The sequence below is a fragment of the Ostrinia furnacalis genome, unplaced genomic scaffold (genome assembly GCF_004193835.3).
Source record: "Ostrinia furnacalis isolate ACB-3 unplaced genomic scaffold, ASM419383v2 OfSCF1433, whole genome shotgun sequence".
Taxonomy (NCBI): Eukaryota; Metazoa; Arthropoda; class Insecta; order Lepidoptera; family Crambidae; genus Ostrinia; species Ostrinia furnacalis.
Window position 1 is genome coordinate 47,532 of NW_021131672.1, and position 21,687 is coordinate 69,218.

General features: G+C 41.1%; 2 protein-coding genes across 13 annotated transcripts in view; both read left to right on the forward strand.

Annotated features, from left to right (window-relative positions):
* Positions 1 to 21,687, forward strand: part of LOC114352724 (uncharacterized) — a 45,620-nt gene that overhangs the window by 18,127 nt on the left and 5,806 nt on the right. For 7 of the 12 annotated variants that reach the window (XM_028304413.1, XM_028304420.1, XM_028304414.1 and 4 more), the window contains 9 exons: positions 365 to 506; positions 853 to 944; positions 1,477 to 1,568; positions 9,514 to 9,592; positions 10,312 to 10,390; positions 12,368 to 13,348; positions 16,293 to 16,399; positions 17,033 to 17,126; positions 19,025 to 19,167. In XM_028304413.1, coding sequence (XP_028160214.1) covers positions 365 to 506; positions 853 to 944; positions 1,477 to 1,568; positions 9,514 to 9,592; positions 10,312 to 10,390; positions 12,368 to 13,348; positions 16,293 to 16,399; positions 17,033 to 17,126; positions 19,025 to 19,167 — 1,809 coding nt within the window. Of the gene's footprint in view, positions 1 to 364; positions 507 to 852; positions 945 to 1,476; positions 1,569 to 4,329; positions 4,422 to 7,455; positions 7,548 to 9,513; positions 9,593 to 10,311; positions 10,391 to 12,367; positions 13,349 to 16,292; positions 16,400 to 17,032; positions 17,127 to 19,024; positions 19,168 to 21,687 lie in introns of all 12 variants that reach the window. The other 5 variants (XM_028304417.1, XM_028304415.1, XM_028304418.1 and 2 more) reach the window with 5 other exon arrangements.
* Positions 14,102 to 15,819, forward strand: LOC114352726 (uncharacterized). Its single transcript, XM_028304426.1, has one exon. It carries the CDS (start codon positions 14,651 to 14,653, stop codon positions 15,785 to 15,787), a length of 1,137 nt encoding a protein of 378 aa, XP_028160227.1. The 5' UTR covers positions 14,102 to 14,650; the 3' UTR covers positions 15,788 to 15,819.

The window sequence follows — 21,687 nt, forward strand, 5'->3', positions numbered from 1 at the left end:
AATTCTACGTGCTCACGGACTAGGCTTTAGCTACAAAATTTTCTACCTCTATTTGGTAACTGTTAGCTAGTACGTAGTAAGTGTTTTGTAACTGTTAGAAATGTCTAATTCTAGTTAACTTATAAAATTTCGTTCAAAAGAATTCTTTTGTATAATTTAAAAATCTTTAATAAATCATGTTCTTTTGCTGATAGTGCGTTGTGGCAATTTCCCATCTTTCCTTCCCACCATCCTGTCCTGTCCGTATCTGGCAGGTCTCATAGTGATATCTGTCAGAATAACACTAGACTACCTCCCCTCAACGGCTCCGCCACTAATTACTAGTCACTCTGTATATCTATTTATGTTATTTATTCTATTCCAGCAACAAGCGCCAGCGAACGTGTCTTTACTGCCCAACACGAACCTCTGCGGCAAACTGCCGGCCGTCCAGCACCAGCCGCCGCGATACTTCAGCGTGAAAGACCAGCACCTGCTCAAGCCACCACACGCCATGCAGGGCCACGGTGGGACATTCAATCCCTGTGACAAATTGCTTCAACCCCTATGACAAATTGCTTCAACCCCTGTGACAAATTGATTTAACCCCTAAAACATATTGTTTCGACGTCGTGGGGTCAATTGACGCACAACTGATTGCCGTGGAAACGAGTCCTAACACAATTTTCGACATCCGTCACATATTTTTTTAACGAAACCTTTCTCAACATTTATGCTTTCCTCAAGAACCAAACCGACTCCTAAACTCTTCTAAAAAATAAATAATTTCTAATTTATTTCTTAGTAGTGTTTAATAGTGGTTAGATGGTCTTCTAAACAAATTTTTCTATCTAATTTTCATTCTCATTCCAGCGTCATCATTCGGACGACGCGCGTCGGACGGCGGCGCGCACGTGCCGCGAGGTCGCGAGCGAGCTTGCTGCCACTCTGCGCCCGCGCATCATGTGAGTTTGAGCTTTATTTGTATGGTGTTAGGGGTTAGAATGGTTTGTAGGGACACTAGCCTGTGAATATAAAGGTGAATTGAGCTAATTTGAGTATTATGTGTATAGTGTTTACGGTCAAAATAGAATGAAGTATCAAGCGACTTACTTAGCATACTATTTGAGCCCTATATCCCACCAATTACAGTATGAAGTTATTTAAGCTGTAAGTTTTCCCATTAAACAATAAATAGGGCGGACAATAGATTACAAGCGTTATAGCCACTGTCATAGCTACTAAATTCATCGTGCCCTTACTTGTCTACCGTGCCACGACCGTGCCAATTATTGCTCACCAGTTGTGGCATGAACCTTACGTACAGTCAGCGTCAAATAGTTCGTGACACCCAAAGTAGCCAAAAAGGTCACACGTCTTTGTTACAATTGGAATAAGGTTGTGACAACTTTTTGGCTACTTTGGGTGTCATGCCTCACAAAGTGTTTGACGCTGACTGCACAATAATATATTCTATCTACCTTCTCTTTCCCACAGGCGTCGGACAGTGGCGCGCCCGCCCGAGCCGAAGACTCGGAGGCGTCGGACGAGCACGGAACAGACGCGGCCTACAACAATAACTTATGCAGGTACTTCGCTGGCAGATCTGTACCTTAAAGCCTTGATCACACGTACCGAGTAAACGGGCGAAACAGTAAATAAATAAATAAATAAATCATTTATTTGCCAGAATACGGTTACAAATGGTTATAAAAAGAGAAGTTTCCAACATATTCTATCGTACATACGATGTGCAAATATTACAAAAAATATGGTTATGTTTTTAATATTAAAAAGTAGTATCATTATTAATTGAATGTCATGCAAATGTCAGAAAATGATTATGAATTATTGAAATAGCACAAACATATTATTACATTAGATTCATACAATGTCAATGATACACAATGTCATATTTTAAGAAATTTTTAGATGTCAAGTACAAAATGTCGAAAAGATTTTTCTGTCAGGAATTCATTGACTGTGTAATACATCTTTTGTTTTAAGAATTCTAATAAATTATTTCTAAATTTAGTAAATGTCAATGTTTTAATATCTTCGGGTAATTTATTAAATATTTTTATATGTGCTCTCGGCCGAATACTCGGTGTGTATGAACATTACGCCGAGTGCTCGGTCGAGCGCTCGAGTATGTGACTCGCTCACCCAACTGTCTCGACCGAGTAAACATTTTACTGTCTCGCCCGTTTACTCGGTACGTGTGATCAAGGCTTAACAATACCTGGCTGTCCCAGAATGGGTGAATGAAACTGCTGGCTTGATCTATCACCTACTTACCCCTTAAAATATAAAAACAAATGTACAGAAAAAGAAATAGCAATACAGAAATTTGGTTCATCCATTTTGGGACACCCTGTGTACCTTTAACTTGGGCTCTCAACTATAACAATTTGATCCCCTATAAATTGTTAGAGCTGTATCAATCATAGGTACTTTAACTTATGCCATTATAGTCCATTCAGCGTAAGATGGTGATTATGACAGTTCTATTTAGTGAGGCGCTCCTTATAAACCTAATCGATATTTTTTAGAATCGAGAATATTTTCTATAGAAATCTAATCGCCTTTTATTTGTTTGATTTTTAATCTTGATCAAAATTATATTTGAACTATCTGGAAATGGAATAAACGTGAATATTCTTAGTGGTACAAAATAAATCACAAAGAATTAAATATATGCATTTTATTCAATAAAACATCAAAATAACAATAACAAACAATACGTGGAGAAATCGCATAAAACAAAACCGTCATCAAAGGCAAACGCACACGTACTGACTTAGCTTTGACCTGCCTGAGATAATAATCGTGATTCGATGGTAAGATGACCACCATGCCGATTACTGATTTATTGCGATTGTTTATGTCCCATCCCTATGAGCAAAAGTTCCGACTAACGCAGAAGCAATTCATTTAATATTTTTTCACGTTTTTTTCTAAATAATAAACTAATAAATAATTAGAAATTCTTGTTTAGGTTAATTGAAAAAGATTAGTGATTGATATTTTGGAAGGATGAAAACACACAAAAGTAATTGATTTTTACAACTCAATATTTTTATTCGTAGAAAGTTAGAATCATAAAACGAAACGTTTTATCTGTCTAAATCACCATCATAAGTTGAATGAACTATAGAGTATTAGACCGTAGGCTCTAAACATTTTTGACCCCACTCCCACTCTTTAAAACAGATACTTGAGATTTATTTAAAAAATATTGAGAGCTATTCATTTTTATAATTCCGACCTCTCATTAATGTCATTCGCATTTAAATCTTGACCCTAAACTAACTGACCAACGAACTGTGGTCAAAAATGTTAAATCAACGGGCTCTACGTAAGCCATATTGAAAAAAATCTCCTTTTATTACATTTGCATTACATTACACGATAGAGGGGGATTTTTTTCACCTATATACCCCTCCCCTGCCTACCTTCATCTCTCCTTGAATCCCGGTTGAATTTACAAACTGAGTAAGTTGATCGAACAAGAATAAGTTCCTTACCGTTAAATAAACCCACTATCACCATGGTGTAAAAATCCCGGTTAACAGTACCTCAGGGGAATCAAGGGATATTTTTCCCCCCTTTAACTGACTTCTCCCCCAATTTTTTCAACCTCCTCCCTCCCACTCCCCCCTGCGCCAAAACCTCACTCCTCCTACCCTAAAATCTCACTCCCCCATAGCGATAAAATCTCCTCACTGCACTGAAATCTCCCTCCCACTCCCCTACTGCACTGAATTCCCCCCTGCCCTAAAATTTCCCCCCTCCCAAACCCCCCACTTCACTGTACAAACCCGGTTGACGGTGCAACGGCGCAGGTACATGCTGACTCGTGGCAGCGGCTTACAAACTGTTCAGAGGTGGAATTGTGTAAAGCAATCGTTATCATTTGACAGTTCATAACGTACGATTATTTTGTCAAACGCTTTGTTTAACTGACTTTATCGTACGTTATGAACTGTCCAATGATTACGATTGCTTTACACAATTCCACCTCTGGTCGATGTACACGCGTATTTTTTTTACCTTTTAACAAGGTTGATGGTCCCTACGTAATCTCCCCCCATTACATCCCCAACTGTGCTAAAATCTTTCACTCCCCCCACTGTGGTAAAATGTCACTCCCACTCCCCCATTGCGTTTAAATCCCCCCCTCAAATTCCCCTCACTGTGCTATAATCTTCCCCCTTCCAATTCCTCTACTGCACTAAAATCCCCCCACTGCGTTAAAGTCTCCCCACCTCCCCCTCCCCGGGTCTGGGTTTTTTTTGTATGGGGCGTGACCGTTCTTCTTTTTCTATCTAATTTTCATTCTCATTTCAGCGTCATCGTTCGGACGACGCGCGTCGGACGGCGGCGCGCACGTGCCGCGAGGACGCGAGCGAGCTTGCTGCCACTCTGCGCCCGCGCATCATGTGAGTTTGAGCTTTATTTGTATAGTGTTAAGGGCTAGAATATAATGTAGATTGTATATTGTATAGGCCTGTGATTGTGAGCTTTATTTGTATGGTGTTAAGGGTTAGAATAAAATGTAGATTGTATATTGTATAGGCCTGTGATTGTGAGCTTTATTTGTATGGTGTTAAGGGTTAGAATAGAATGTAGATTGTATATTGTATAGGCCTGTGATTGTGAGCTTTATTTGTATGGTGTTAAGGGTTAGCGGGAAGTACCTGGATGCAAGCGGCGCAGGACCGGTCTTTGTGGAAATCCTTGGGGGAGGCCTTTGTCCAGCAGTGGACGTCTTTCGGCTGAAACGAACGAACGAACGAAGGGTTAGAATAGAATGTAGATTGTATATTGTATAGGCCTGTGATTGTAAGCTTCATTTGTATGGTGTTAAGGAAGAATGAAATGTAGATTCCAGCGTCTTCTAGAGAGGCGCTTGATGTCACTCTGCGCCTGCGCATCATGTGAGTTTGAGCTTTATTTCTATAGTGTTAAGGGTTAGAATGGAGTGTAGATTGTATATTGTATAGGCCTGTGATTGTGAGCTTTATTTCTATAGTGTCAAGGGTTAGAATAGAATGTAGATCCCAGCGTCATAAGCGCCACTCGGCGCCTGTGCATCATGTGAGTTTGAGCTTTATTTGTATAATGTTAGGGGTTAGAATGGAATGTAGCAGGTTGTTTCTACACTCTAATTTGAATTTGAACTCTATGCTCAATAGAATTTAGCAACAAGTTCGCTTCGGTTTTACGCTTGTCTACTATTTTAAGTGTTCATGTTTTCTCACACCCATTTAAAAGGCTATCGCGCATCTGCACATACTAACCTGGGGTGCCACTAGCGGGTAATATGACTTTTCTTGCCAGTAGCGTCAACTGAAGACTAAATGCGACAGCCTGCTACCGTAAAAACAATGAAAACCGTTTCCTTGTTACGCTCACCAGTTACCGCTACTAGCAATTGGCGTGACCTAACTTGACTCGCCAGTGGCGTGACCTAACTTGCCAGTGGCATGACATGACTCGCCAGTGGCGTGACCTAACTTGCCAGTGGCATGACATAACTCGCCAGTGGCGTGACCTAACTTGCCAGTGGCATGACATAACTCGCCAGTGGCGTGACCTAACTTGCCATTGGCGTGACCTAACTTGCCAGTGGTGTAACCTACTTGCCAGTGGCATGGCCTACCTCCCGAGTGGCATGGCTTAACTCGCCAGTGGCGTGACCTAACTTGCCAGTAGTGTAACCTAACTTGCCAGTGGCATGACCTGTCTCGCCAGTGGCATGGTTTAACTCGTCAGTGGCGTGACCTAACTTGCCAGTAGTGTAACCTAACTTGCCAGTGGCATGACCTAACTTGCCAGTGGCATGGCCTAACTCGCCAGTGGCGTGACCTAACTTGCCAGTGACATGCCCTGACTCGCCAGTGGCATGACCTAACTTGCCAATGGCATAGCTTTTAACTCGCCAGTGGCATGAACAGACTCGCCAGTGGCGTGACCTCAGATCATAGAAAGAGAATAGATATGAAGTCGCGCGTAACTACAACGAGAGCCAGTGTCCCCACATTTCCCCCACCACAGCTCCCACACACACATTCAACTGTGTAAAAACAAAGCGACTGTGAGTCTACGACAACATGTGCAACCGGCTTAAAAGTGCTGTGATTGGCCAGAAGGCGTGCCTTATGGCCAATCAATGGCCGCGTGACGTGACGCACACATAGAAAACGCTAGTGAGAGAACAAAGATAAAATGGAGTCGACAAGATATCGATACTTTAAATCGCTAGGGGCAAGGCTCGAAACTGATTTCACAAAATGCTTATGTATGAAAACCTTTTTATTATTATACGTTATTATTAACTACTATCACGCATTTACTTTTTAATTATGGCGATCTGCGTACCGCATATGTTTATCAAAAATAATGCCTATATTAGGCTTTCAACTAGCTCTTATAGTAATTACATAGTTGACAGTTACTAATTACTTCTACTGTTATTATTTTTTTGTAAAATCTTATAATCGCAAGTAACACATCATTTTTTTATTTAAAATTACAAAATAGAAAATTATAATTTACTTCTATTTATCGATAATAGGAAACCGCATTAGAACACGAGCACGGCACTATGTTACGACCGGCACATGCGGCCGTACTGTGTATTTTCACACGACAGTGGATATCGGAAGAAATTAAATACATTGCGCAGTATTTGAGCATGACATAAAGTGGTTGCTAACTAAATCGTCAATGTACAAGCGTGTTAGAATTTTTATCACCACTGATTTCGATATCGCAGTAACTGTTACGGCACTGAATTCGTTCGTAAAAATGTTTAGTTTTTTTTATTTATAAGCAAAATACCAATGGATTTGCAATACTTACATGTAGTAAATGACTCCATTGTTCCTGTAGTTCTTCGTTTCACTTGTTTTATTGCACGTAACGACGCATTATCCAAAATATCGGATAACATTTCCTTAGTACGACTGAATCGCGACTAACCTAGCTACGCGGCCGATGTTCGTTTCTGGGCATATCGCGGAGACGCGCGCCACGCCCCCGTTTCACATCTATTCCCTTCTATGATCTGAGGGCGTGACCCAACTCGCCAGTGGCGTGGCCTAACTTGCCAGTGGTGTAATCTAACTTGCCAGTGGCATGGCCTAACTCGCCAGCGGCGTGACCTAACTTGCCAGTGGCATGCCCTGACTCGCCAGTGGCATGACGTAACTTGCCAGTGGCGTGACCCAACTCGCCAGTGACATGGCTTAACTCGCCAGTGGCATGACCTAACTTGCCAGTGTATTGGCCTAACTTGCCAGTTTATTGGCCTAACTTGCCAGTGTATTGGCCTAACTTGCCAGTGGCATGGCTTAACTCGCCAGTGGCATGACCTAACTTGTCATTATCATGACCTAATTCGCCAGTGGCGCCAACTGACAAGTGCCAATGCTATTCAACAGTTTCTACAATACATATTTTTCCTTACAGGCGTCGGACAGTGGCGCCCCCGCCCGAGCCGAAGACTCGGAAACATCAGACGAGCATGGAACAGACGCGGCCTACAACAATAACTTGTGCAGGTACTTCGCTGGTAGAACTATACCACATACTATCTATATATATAAAAGAAAGTCGTGTTAGTTACTCCACTTATAACTCAAGAACGGCTGAACCGATTTAGCTGAAAATTGCCAGGGAGGTAGTTTAGAGCCAGGAGAAGGACATAGGATACTTTTTATCCCGTTCGAAATAAAAAAAGTCTGCTTATTTATTGCCATTAAGGCGGAACAAAGTTCGCCGGGTTAGCTAGTACCTTTATAAAGTACGGCCAACGAGAAGCGATACCAAATGTAAACAAACCCAATGTCATGGTCATTTGGAATAGTAGGGGTGGGTTGCACCACCTATCTTTAACGGTAACTATGACGATAACCGGTGCTTTTTGTATGGAATTTGACAGATTTTTGACGTTTGTCAAAGTTAAAGATGGTGCAATCCAGCCTAAGGGTTTGACTTTGACATATTTTGGCGGGAGAACGAGACATTGCGACAAATACACAAGATGGGAAGATACAGAATAGATTGTCAGTTCGACAGTCGAATCGACCTTTTGTATCGCTGCTAGTTGGCCGTACTTTAGTTGCAATTCACGAAGGTGAGTGAGCTTCACATGTGCGGTGGCTCGCTATTGTTCGATTTTAAAGTTTTGATAGACACGTACACCTACATACACAAGTAAAGCTCACTCGCCTTCGGGAGTTGCAAGAACTATAGGTACCATTACTTCTCTTGTTCAGAGAAGTAACCGGTTGTGTAACCGGTATTTTGTCTATATTAAAACCCTATCATGGAAATCCTTGGGGGAGGCCTTTGGCCAGCAGTGGACGTCATTCGGCTGAAACGAACGAACGAAAACCATATTGGGAAAAATCTCCTCCATCCCCACCTCATGTATAATCTACACAACAGAGGGATTTTTCACCTCCCTCTCCCTCTCCTCAAGCCCTCACTGCGCATTAATCTCCCTCTCCTACTCCCCCAATCTCCTCTTTCACTCCGCCACTGTGCAAAAATGAAGAGAACTGCTTTCTCCCCACTTTTCCAACTTTCTCCCCCCTCCCAAACCCCCCACTTCACTGTACAAACCCGGTTGACGGTGCGACGGCGCAGGTACATGCTGACTCGCGGCAGCGGCTTACAAACTGTGCAAGTCGATTGTACACGCTTAATTTTTATACCTTTTGTAAAGGTTGATTTTTCCTACATAATCTCCCCTATTAATTTCCCAACAGCGCTAAAACCTCCCACTCCCCCACTGCGCCAAAATCTTCCCTCATTGCGCCAAAATCTCTCCAACTGTGCAAAAATATCTCCTCACTGCACTAAAATCTACCCCTCAAAATCTCACACCCCCCACTGCTCTAAATCCCCTTCTTTCCCACTGCGCTAAAGACCCCCTCCCACTTCCCCCCTACTGTGCTAAGATATCCCTTCTCACACCCCCACTGTGCTCCAACTTCCTCCCTCTCACTCCCCCACTGTGCTAAAATCTTTTTCAATGAGGATAATAGGCTAGTTTCCTAAAAAAAAGTTTTTTAGTCCGTCATGTTTAATATCAAAAAATATTGGACACATATATTTTTATTTGTCAATCTAACAAATATTTACATAGTTACGGTGCGTTGAAGTTCCGCACGACGTCACAACGTGCGGCACTTATGCAAGCATTGACGTCACGGGCCTCTTCTTATGAACTTTGGCGCGCTTTAAATTTTCATTAGTTTGAAAAAGTGAAAAATACGTGTAGAGTATTTTTTGATAAGTTAACTGACGGACTTATTAAAACTCTTGCTTTTTGACCCAGGAAACATCCCTATTTACCCCCTTTAACTGCTAGTAAGAGGGGGGGAGAAATTAAAAAGATTTTAGCACTGGGGAGTGGGGAATCTTTTTAATAAGGGGATTTTACCCCCTTTAACTACTTTCTCCCCCCTCCCAAACCCCCCACTTTACTGTACAAACCCGGTTGACGGTGCGACGACGCAGGTACATGCTGACTCGCGGCAGCGGCAAGAGACACACCATCGGCTCGCAGGACGACGCCGCTAATGCCGCCGGAAACTTGGTGAGTTTGGGCTTTATTGGGGAAGGGATAAGGGCGGTTTTGGGTTGAAGTTTGATCAAGTTTGGGTTGCAATAAAGGTCATTTTAATTTGTCATTCTGGTCCGCATTTGAAGTAAATAAGATTTCTGTGTGGCACATTAAACCTCTTTCACTGGTTGATTGCAGGCATTCAGGCTATATTCATTGGTCAATAACTCACCGATATACTCGTACAACATTTGGGGCATTAATGCTAATGTTTAAGTCGATATTATATTTCGAACTCCACCTATTTCTGATTAAATTCGTTGCGAGAACCGAGAAAGTTAGCTATCCATTGATACTAAACCTTTACTGGTTGAGTCTCATTGTAGGCCAGCTGTAGATTCTGGCTTCAAAAGAGGTGCAGTGGTAGGACAGTTTATTTTTAATGCTAATGAAAAAAAGGCTATTGCAAAACTTTCTTGCAAATCGATTGCGGACTAGAACAACCAATTTGAGCCATAACCAAGCAGTATTGAACTTATTGTTTCACAGTGATATATCTTATTTTGAACGTTATTTCATCTCATTAAATCTCAATAATGTTCAGCCAGAAATTTTTGCATGTCTTGTAGAAGAAACATGTTGAACCTTATTGTTTTTATCTGAGATCTGTATTGTACCATGTTTCTGTGCAAATAAATGAAGTTGAATTTGAATTTTAAAACTACCTCACTAATTTCATCCTCTCCCACCAGCCTAGTACATCTCCGTCCTCTACGTCGAGCATACGAGTGAGGAGGACAGGTCTACTCACAGTCACCGAGCGGCCTCCCGGTAAGTTCAAGACAGTCCTTCAGTTTTGCTGCATAAAGTTTTTTATTTTAATCAGTGAATTAGCCGTAATTTGCTGCCTTGTCTATGGTGGACCAGATACAATACTTGTACAACTGAAGCGTGACTGAAGTGTTTTAGACATGAAATTGACAGGAGGGCGCTACTGATTATTTAGTTCCCATTTTTGCCACGTTGGACGACATTTAACTGTAGCCTCATGCACGTAACAAAACTTCAACGACAACAAATCGCTGAATGAGGGTTTTCGCTAATGAAAAATCCTCCAGATGGCAATACGTAGACGCGAGGTCCAAATGCTGCATGATTGGTTATTTTTGACATGACATTGACAGATATGTCAAAATCCACCAATCACGCAGCAGTCAGACTCCACATCCACGTCCCGCCATCTAGCGGATCTTTCATACGCGAAAACCCTCATTAGCTGTAATTTGCTGCCTTGTCTATAGTGGGCCAGACACTACAGTTCTAACTTTCCCCCGGGACAAACTTGACCTTCACTGGCTGGGTTATTGGCGGTCAAGCTGTAGATCCTGGCTACACAGGAGTTGCGGCGGTGGGAACGAGAAGTGGGAATAGTCCCGTTGTGATAGTAGCGCCCTCCTGTCAATGTCGTACCTGGGACACTTCAGTGCTATAGTCAAGCAATTTTGAAACGTCAAGTGGCGAAAATAAAAAACTAACCACCCGTATTGATAGTAGCGCCCCATCCTGTAAATGTCATAATTATATTATGGTTGTCCAATGTGGCAATAATTGGAACTAATAACCCAATAAGTACTGTGGGTCTAGACAAAGTGCAAATTTATAATCGCAAACCAGTCGAAAAGCCCCTTTCTTGTACTATGGAGTTTAGACGGATTCGATTTTCGATTCGATCAAAAAGTGCGTTTTGTCTAAGGGGGCTGATTGTCGCGCCCTGTCAGTGTCAACCCATATCTGGAACACTTCAGTAAAAAAATAGAATAAAATTAGTTTATTCAGTGCATAGGCCCTTTCCAGGGCACTTATACACGTCCCAAATATAGCTTGCCCTACCACCACTTCGGGACAACATGGCTGGTGCTGAGTAGAAGTGGCGGAAGAAACTCAGTCACCGTTGTCCAACTATATTGTCTGGTCCGCTTAGGCCCAGAACAGACGGTGAAACGCAACTGCAACGAAACTGAACTGCTAGTTACTTTCGAGTTGCATCTAAGTTTCTGCCATAGCGTCCGATGAGAGACCACACATGTCGCGACCAGTTTGAAACTTTCAGTTTCAGTTTCGTTCATCAGAATCATCACAAAGTTGCAGTTTCGTTGCAGTTGCGTTTCGCCGTCTGTTCTGGGCCTTAAGGATATGTCAGTTCACTGTTGCCAAGTTGCCATATTTCAAAGTGTTGCTATAATGAAAACAAAATCATTTGTCATGTAAATAAAAAGTTTTAACTTCAAAAATTCCAATGATTTTGTGTTCATACTTATTTTGCGCTTGACATTTTTGTATTAAATAGTAAGTAATAAGTTCGATGTGTAGATTTTTTGTAAAATGATTGAATATTTTTATATTTTATTTTTGCTTGCATTTTTTGAAAATTACATGAAAATATTTTTTTTTAGAAATGTGCTCTAGAATTTTAGATCTTGAAAAAAATAGGTATGACCTTTATGAATCTATGTACATCAATAAAATGAATCTATGTACATCAATACAGAAACAGCTTTTGTTTCACCATACCTACCTCTTTATTAATATGATTCTTAAGTTTTCTAAGAAAATAAGTATGTAAAGTCATCTTTAAGCTCTACCATTTGAGCCACTGACGTGTGCCATACATGGCTCAAATCTCACTTCAAACGTTAAAAAAATCTGAAATATTATTTTCATGTAATTTTCCCCAATTTTGATTATTTCGCAACTAGAAGCATGCTGTATGTCGTGTTCCGCTAATTTTGTTTTTCTTTGCCACCCTAGTCATAAGTCCCGAGCTAGTGATGGAGGTGGAAGCTCGCATGAACAGAAACTACCTCCCTCCCTCCATACAGGGCGGATACCAGTACCAAGGATACCAAAACCCACCCACGACGACGACGCAAAACGTACCGCAGAGTCCGACTCAAGGGTCCATAACGCAAGGGACTCCCAACTACAGTAGTGCAGGACCGAGCGGGCAGAAGCAAATGGTACCGGTATTAGAGACGATACCGCAAGGCAGCATGATCGGTACCAAAGGCTCGATTATGAGTGGTACGCCCATCACTACGCAAGCAGCGTCGCCGTTTACACCGCAGTTGAGCCAGTATTCTCCTACGCATGGGGCGGTGGTCCAAAGTGGGTCCATAACCAGTGGTACCCCAGTTCAGAACCAGGGGTCAATTGTGTCTGGCACACCCATGAGCACAAGCAGTTTTGATAGCAAGAATTTCGGCAATTTTGGAAGCAACTACAGCGCGCCAAACTTTAACACTATGAATACCAACTTTAGTAACAGTAACTTCAGCGGAAATACCAATAATTTTGGCGCCAACGTTGGTACAAACAATTTTGGTACCAACATGAGTTCAAACCCCAATTTCGGCGCGAGCATGTCTTCAAATAATTTCGGCACGAATATAAACTCCAATCCAAACTTCGGTACCAATATGAACGCTAATACCAATTTTGGTGCGAACATGAATACCAGTACCAATTTCAATGTGAGCTCTAATCCGAATTTCGCAAGCAATTTCGGATCGATTACTAGTGGCACGCCTATGAACTATCAGAACCAAGTGCAGAATTCAACCCAGATGCAAAACATGCCCAGTGGCTCCATCATGGCCGGAACGCCCTGCCAAAACTCGGTATCTGGTACCAACCAGTATACGAACCAAGGACAGTACAACACTAGACAAAGGAAATACTCCGGCCCTCAACGCGTTAAACTGCAAACGTTGGCGACTGTGCAAGAAATGGGTAATTTTTTTGTTTCTTTTTATTTTGGGTGGTGGTTTCTGGGAGAAAAAAATCGGTATCAAAAATCGGGTATCGTTAAAAAATAATGTAACCATGGTAATATTTGTTATAGTTGAAAACTTTTTCAGGTAAAGCAATTTTTAAATCTTCTTTTATTGATTTTGATATTTTAAATTGCCAATTTTATTAAAATCTCACAGCGTTCATGTAAGTACGTAGTAAATGTGTGTTTTGCATCAGTGTGTGTGCACTTGTAGTTTGACGTTGTGTGTAGTATTTTAGATTTTTATGCTTTTTTCGATACAAACAAATATGCAGCGATGGATTTTAAAAATCTTCTGTTATGTCATTTTCATTACGGTGATTTTTTCTGCGAAAGCGCTGCCACGACAAGTTTTTATTATAAACATAATGACTTATTTAATACTTATGCTTTCTTGGCAACTACACTCGACATCAAATAAATCGCACCTCCCGCGACAAGCATTTTCAAACGTATGCTTCCCCACTTCCCACCAATATTGGCACCATTTGAAAGCATAGTTCTAACCTTCATTTCATTAAAGGAAAGGTTTTTACCCCAAAAAATGTGTCTTTAGAAGGATCCAGAGTCACTTCTTCAAAAAATAGGTAGTTACGCTAGAGCCAACTTTAATGGCTATAAAACTGTTAAGTTGGGATTAATCGCTATCCATCTGTTAAAGAGGACACTTGAGATCATTATTTGGTTTTATCTTCTTTGCCGCGTCTTATAGCGGTCAGCTGTGTTTGCAACTACTCTCTAAGAATTGACTCCCTAAGTGTTGTAAAAACGTCTAATCATCTGCAATTACTGTTTTAAACTGTGCTCAAGTGTGTTCTCCATCGAATAAACTACCAGTGTGAATAAAAATAGTGAAAACAACGCAAATTACAATCGCGCTGAATCATACATCAACCAACAGTCAGCGCAGTCACCATTAAGTCCAGCGCGAAGCCCACAGGTGAACAACACGGTTACGCACAGCGCATAAGCACCATAGTCGCGCGCACCCACCCGCTACTAGTCACCACTACGTCACCGCGCATGCGCCGTGCATTGGGTCAAAGATTAAACAGCGCAGAAGCGCCTCTGCAATCGAGATTTTTTTGCTTAAAACGTCATTTTGAGTCGCCTCCTTGTCGCAATAAGCAACTGCTTTTAATAATATTAGCACACTGCCTTGAATAGTAGGCTTAAAATCAGAATATCACACGATAATAGCCTATCCCCTGCCCCTGACCATTTTTAAAGGCAATATCACATCTAGCAAAACTATTGCCATGCCTCTCACTTCAGACTTATCGAATATGACATGGGGTTGTTGTAATATGAGCGACCTGGACGACAGCAGGGGTTATGTTTGCTGCATGCAATGTAAAAAATACTACCACAACGAATGCTTACTTACCTCGGGAGTCAAAGAAATTGCACTGGGGGCTGACTGGGCTTGTCCATTATGCTCTTTGGAAAAACAAAGGCGATCAAAGCATGACAACGCACCGATCAAAGCTTCAACGAGCAGTAGCAGCAACAAAGCCTCCCACCCTAACCAGCCTAAGTCTACCAGAAGAGTCAAAAGGCCGGCTATTTCGTCATCTCCCGAGATGTGTGTAGAGGAAGTGGAGGCGCCAGAGTATATAAATAAGGACGATCTGAGGAGTGTAGTGACCGACGTCGTCAGGGCGGAACTAAAAGATATGTTTACCCAGTTCCAAAACTCCTTCTCTAATATGATTGATACCCGGCTAAAAGCTGTTACCGACGAGCTTAAAGATCTAAAAACGTCCATGAACTTTATAAGTGAACAATATGAGGATTTTGCTAAGGAGATGAATAGCTGCTCGTCTAGTGTGAAGAAACTAAAAGAAGATAGCTCTAGTATGCAAGAAATGATCAAAGACCAGAACAATAAAATTAACCAACTTGAACAACGCGCTCGTATGACCAATCTCGAGCTACAATGCATTCCCGAAAATAAGAATGAAAACCTCATTAACCTCGTAACCAGAATAGGAGAAGTAATTGGATGTATTATTGAGCAAGATAAGATTTTGTACTGCACAAGAACAGCTAAAGCCAACCCTTCCAGTACACGACCCAGAAATGTTATAGTTCAGTTTAGCTCTCCTCGAGTGCGTGATTCATTTTTGGCTGCATCAATCTCTTACAATAAAAAACACAAGCTGGATAAACTAAACACCTCTCTACTCGGTATAGGTGGCGAGAAGAAACCTATTTTCATCACAGAGCATTTATCACCTACAAACAAGGCGTTACACGCAGCCGCAAGACTTAAAGCTCGGGAGTTGGACTTCAAATATGTCTGGGTAAAGGAAGGCAGAATCTTCATGCGAAAAGACGACGGCTCAGACTACAAACTAATCAAGAGTATGGACTGTTTAAATAAGTTGAAATAGGATTCTTATACTACTTTTACTCGTTATTATAAAACTTANCCATAAAAATTGGTCTAATTGATCCCATAGGTGGGCCCAAAGTGAGGTATTTTTTCAAGTCACATTTATGGTATATGTTAATCATTTATTAAGAAATTAAATGTGTTTTTCTTTAAGGATATTTATTGGGCTTTCAAATAACACCAATATTGTTGGGGCACCATGATTGCGTCAGAAGAAAATCGTTAAAGTTCGCGTCGCGGAAGGTGCGGTTTATTTGATGTTGAGTTTATTTAACGCCAGATGGTTTGTTGGTGCTAGGTTACTAGCCCAACACTGTGTTTTACTGTGGCACTAAATATGTTACCTTTTACGGCAATAGTAAATAAAGCTACTATGAGCCTGAAGGGTTTTTATTTGGTATGATAGTTGAATCAAACGAATAATTGAGTGGCAGCACTTTCGCCGATCGCCTTAACACTACCGTAAGCCTATTGCGTTAAAACAATCTGATATACGTTTCTAGCGCGTGAGCACGCAGAGCGATACTCGCCGGTAAGACGCGCCGAGTGCTCGCCGCCGCGCGCTGCGCATGACCTGGCCTCTGCCAAGCTGGAGTACCAGCAGTTGCAGGTATGTTTTATTTCTGTATTGATACTTTATTAATCTATTACGTACTGGAAAGCGCAGCGTGTGCGTGTGACCTCCTCCCACAAGGTGGACAGACGACCTCAGAAAGGTAGCGGAAAGACGCTGTATTAATAAGCAAGCCGCGACTAACCGATCAATCTGAAAATCATTGGGGGAGGCCTATGTTCAGCAGAGGACGTCCCGTGGCTGAAATGGTGATGATGAATCTATCGTAAAATCGTTCGAATCACTCCCACTTAAGCGAGTGACGGAACAGTTTTTAAAGATTTGGCATTTGAAAGCTTGAAGCTTTGGAAAGATTTGGAAGCTTTTCTTTTTCGTATCTTTGGCCTTGGTGAACCTTGTTTAATAGAAAAATTCTAGTTCAGCTTGTGAATACATTTATTGGAGTGAATCGACATATTTAACAAATACATGGTTTAAAACTTAACGGTAGGGGTACAAACCTCATAACCTACCTTTATTCAATATACATTTTTGTCCTGTAAAAAATGGCCAGAAGATAAAAAAGTTGCCTTCTAGTTAATAAATAGGACGCCGGCGTTTAATTGCCCAATTCATTGACTAACCAGATGACTGCATCATATTATACGACTATTTATTTTTGTCTTCCAGCGCGGCCTGGAAAGGAGAAGTGGCGGCAGCAACGCGGGTGCCTCGCCGCCACTACAGGACACGCGGCTACACACGCCGGCTTCCAGTATGCCAGGTGAATACAAAACTACTTACAGCACTAGCCAAATGTTTATTTTGAAGTGTTTGCAAACTATTTGAAAATTTAACCTTCAGAGAATCAAACCTTTCGATAAGGCAGTGAGTGGTTCTTAACCGTTGGTCCGCGGACCACTGGTGGTCCCTGGAGGCATTCTAAGTGGTCCACGAAGACATCGTAATAAACAAGTGACGTGACGTGATGACTCGAAATAACACAAAGCAAACGGCGCACAGTGGGCGACAAAATCGATTTTTAAAAAAAGAGGTCCCTGACGAGACAGGAATTTGGTAAAATGGTCCCTCGTGACTTAAAGGTTAAGAACCACTGATCTAAGGTCTAAAACTTGACCACAAACGTGGATTAAAAATACCTCATACTAAGTAATAACAGTATGGTACAAATACGACAGTAACTGTCTGTTATCTGAAACTAAAGCACAGTCGCCGAGTATTTAGAATTTCGTCCAATGACCCCAAGCCACCCATCCTTATCGCTCGCGCGTTATATTGCTGTCGCGCTCGCACACTCCGCCGTGTCGTCGTCAGTCGTGACAGCAATATAATTACGCGCGAGCGATAAGGATGGGTAGCTTGGGGTCATTGGACGAAATTCTACGTGCTCGGCGACCGGACTTTAATAGTTAGTTGAAAATAATAATAATACTACCGCGTTATAAGGTACGTACAACGCCATCTTCTCACACATCAAGGAACTATCACACAATAGGGATGATAACTGGGTAATTAAATCGAAATTCTATTTCGTCAGACAGATATTTAAAAAAATTTTTTTTCATAATCGAATAATTACAGTATTATATTCATAATCGAATAATTACAGTATTATATTGAGTTGAAATGTCGCGTGACGTCACTTTTGAGTACAAAATCTACTCAAGCGTAGCGTATCGCGCCATTTCAACTCGATGTAGCACTGTTATTATTCAACCGACTTCAAAAAAGGAGGAGGTTCTCAATTCGACCCGTATGTTTTTTTTTTTCTATGTTTGTTACGCGATAACTCCGCCAATAATGAACCGATTTGAACAAATCTTTTTTCGGCGTATAGGTAATATCTAGGGTTTCTGATTTCTCGACTTATTTTTTTTCTCGAGTTTCGAGAATTCTCGAGGCCAAAGTCTCGAGTTTTCTCGGGTCTCGAGTCTTTTAATGAAAACTGCTGAAATCGGTTGAAATCTAATAAAAACACAGATTTTTTTAATCTAATATACCTACTTTTATGCACAACAATCAATATTAGAATTTAGTACCACTTATTTGGTAAGGAAAGAAACAAAAAATAAAATCTTCTTTCATAATTAATATTTACTAATAATCATAACAAAAGTCATAAAGTCTCGTGTACTTTAAGGATAAATAACAATAAAAATCTAGAGCTACAATTGAATCACTTGTTTTCTAAAGAACACAAGTCCAAATAGCAAAATTACGATAAATAGTTTTTTTTATGAACAAAAAAATTTTTTAATAAATTTTTAAATTTGATAGATAACGACTTGAATAAACTTACCTAACCTAACGTCTGTTAGGTAAGGTAACTGTCTAGTTAACAAGTTTTTGAGTCTTTACATCAGTCAGAGTTAAAAATACATAATAATATATCATACTCGTTGGTGAACATTATTATTACTTAGTTTCGATTAAGATCATTACTTGCAAATCAAATCAGTTATTTAACGCAATTTTTAGTTCTTTTTTGTGTTCACGCATTTGAAGTCGGTTTTATTTTTTTTAAAAGTTAATTGTGTCATCTAGCCTATACATATATTGCTGTCGCGCTCGTGCATATAATAATATTACTACCGCAATGTAAGATACATGCAGCGCCATCTCCTCACACATCAAGGAACTATCACACAATTATTTCCCCAGGCTCGCCGGTAGCGGCGTGTGGAGTAGCGGCCTTAGACCTAAGCCTGGTGTCGCCCGAGGCGGCGAGGGCAGTGCTATGCGCCGCGCGCTCGTTACGGGACCCGGCGGCTTTGGACTTGCCTAGGACCAAGCTGCTCACACAGGTACGTACGTTCGTCCAGGTAGGAGAAACTGACTGACTGATATATCAACGCACAACCTAAATGGCTAAACGTAGGCACTTGAAATTTGGAAGGGACGTAGCTTAGGTACCGTAGAGGTGCACTAAGAAAGGAATTCCCGAAATTCCCACGGGAACGGGAATCAGCGGGAAAATCCTTTTGTATGAAAAATCTAAACCGCTTAAGTTAGACGATTAAAATTTGGCATGCATGTACCTTAGTAAACTTAAAGCTTAGTTACAACAGGATATTGCAAAATTCCCACGGGAACGGGAGTTAGCGGGAAAAATATTTGTATGAAAAAATCTAAACCGCGTAAGATAGATGAAGGGGGTAAAAAAACGGATCCACGCGTACGAAGTCGCGGCCGCTAGTTCATTATAAATAACTTGAAAATAAANTTTTCAGGTAATGTTTTGCAATTTCTGGCTTCGTACCTTAAGAACCGTACTTTTCATGTTGTTGTTAACGGCTTCAAATCGGGCAATAAAGATGTAACTTCAGGAGTTCCTCAGGGTTCCCATTTGGGCCCTATTCTCTTTAATATATTCATCAACGACGTTTCTATGTGTTTTCAGAACTCTACACCATTTTTATACGCAGACGATCTAAAATTTATAAAAGTTGTAACCTGTACGGATGATGTATCCATGATGCAACGTGACCTTAATGCCCTGGCTTATTGGTGCAACTCAAACGGCATGCTATTAAATTCTAAAAAATGTGTACACATAAAATTCACTAGAAATACAAAGATTATTCCATCTAAATACCACATTCAAGGCACAACTCTCAGCGAAGTGAAATCGCTAAAAGATCTGGGAGTAACGTTCGATTCAAAATTAACCTTTGTTGAGCACATCGACTGCATAGTTAGTAGGGCCAATAAAATGCTAGGGTTCATCATGCGTAACGGAAAGGTATTCCATAAGCCCTATACACGCATTAATCTCTACAATTGCCTTGTACGTAGCACTTTGGAATACTGCAGCGTTGTGTGGCGGCCTCATTATGCGGTTCACTCCTTACGAATAGAACGGGTACAGAAGAGATTTCTTTGGCATCTGTCAAGCTCCTTTGGTCTCACAAAAAAACTTAAATCTTATGCAGAAAGACTCATGCATTTCAAAANAAAAATCCTAATAAAATCACAACGGGCATCGCGGCATCCATATTTACCTCTTCGATACAGTCAGGAGACTTTTAGATTTCAAGAAAACTTAAGCGCTCCTGCTCGCGACGCCGCCACCGCGTCGCCGCCGCGCCGCCGCCGCACCGTCGCCGCGCTAATATTTCTATTAACTTTCCGATAAAAATGTGAATGGCGCTTACGATGTTTAGTTTCGAGCTCGTTGATAGACACCCTTACTTTCCTGTGTACCCTTGGCTGTTCCCTTGATGGTACAGTGGAAAATAAATTTTAACCGCTGTACCCTCGACCGTAAAGATGGGTTCATGGTTACACGAGTTAGAGTAGGCACACACCGTTGATTTTTCGTCGGCCGATAGTTTAGTCGGGCTGTTGATCAGTATGGGCATGTATGGGTGTACGAGCACGACATCCTGCTGCACCTTCAGCATCGACCGCCGGGCGACCCATGAACCCTCAGCGTCCACCGTCGGCACTCTACACCGACGGCACACTAGCAAATACGTTTCATTGTGTACAGTAAATAACTTATGTATAAATAGCAATAGAATCATAACAATAAACAGATATCAACCGTCCGTCGTTGTGTCTCATTTCCCCCCGCTGCGGCCAAGACACCCTTAGCCGTCGCTATGATCAGTCCTCCGTGCGCACACTACGCCGATTCGATTTGGCCGATTCATCATACAATTTGAAATCGGGCACAACTATCGGCCAACTAAAAATCAACGGTGTGCGCCTACTCTTATGGATGACGAAGAATGACACGCTCGTTTTCATACTTTTCATTCTATTTAGGTATTTGACATGCGGTATCTATTATTTAAATCTATGTGCATATCTTTTTTTAAGCGATACATTCTAAGTTGAATATTGTATTTTATATTTGTTCAATAAACGCTCTAATTATACGGTTAACATCCGCTCATCTTGGTGTAGCTGATTCCTTGTATTTTGACGTCAAAGTTATAGCTCCGTCGTAATTACTTTTAGTGATATTATTCAATGACCCATGAATGTGCGTTTTTGAAACTTTCTATGGTTATAATACGTCTTAAGAAGGATCGAATACAGTTTTCAGTGAGCTTGTATGTTTTGTTATTCAGGCGCTACACGATTTTTTCGGATTTTGAAGAAAGCTCGATTGCTTGATATTTATAAGTATTTTCAGAAACATGTTTCTTTCACATATACGCACAAATCAAGAGCTACTCGTGTGTGTTTATTCTATATGCGCACATATAACGGTTATTGAGATAGAGCATTCTGCAAAACGTTACCCTGGCAGGAAATGCAATATCTCGAAAACCTGAAGACGCACAAATCACATTTTCAGCTCACATAATAGAACA

Bases quoted from the DNA above. Each gene is read 5' to 3' on its own strand.
- LOC114352726 (XM_028304426.1), top strand. From the start codon at position 14,651: ATGCCTCTCACTTCAGACTTATCGAATATGACATGGGGTTGTTGTAAT.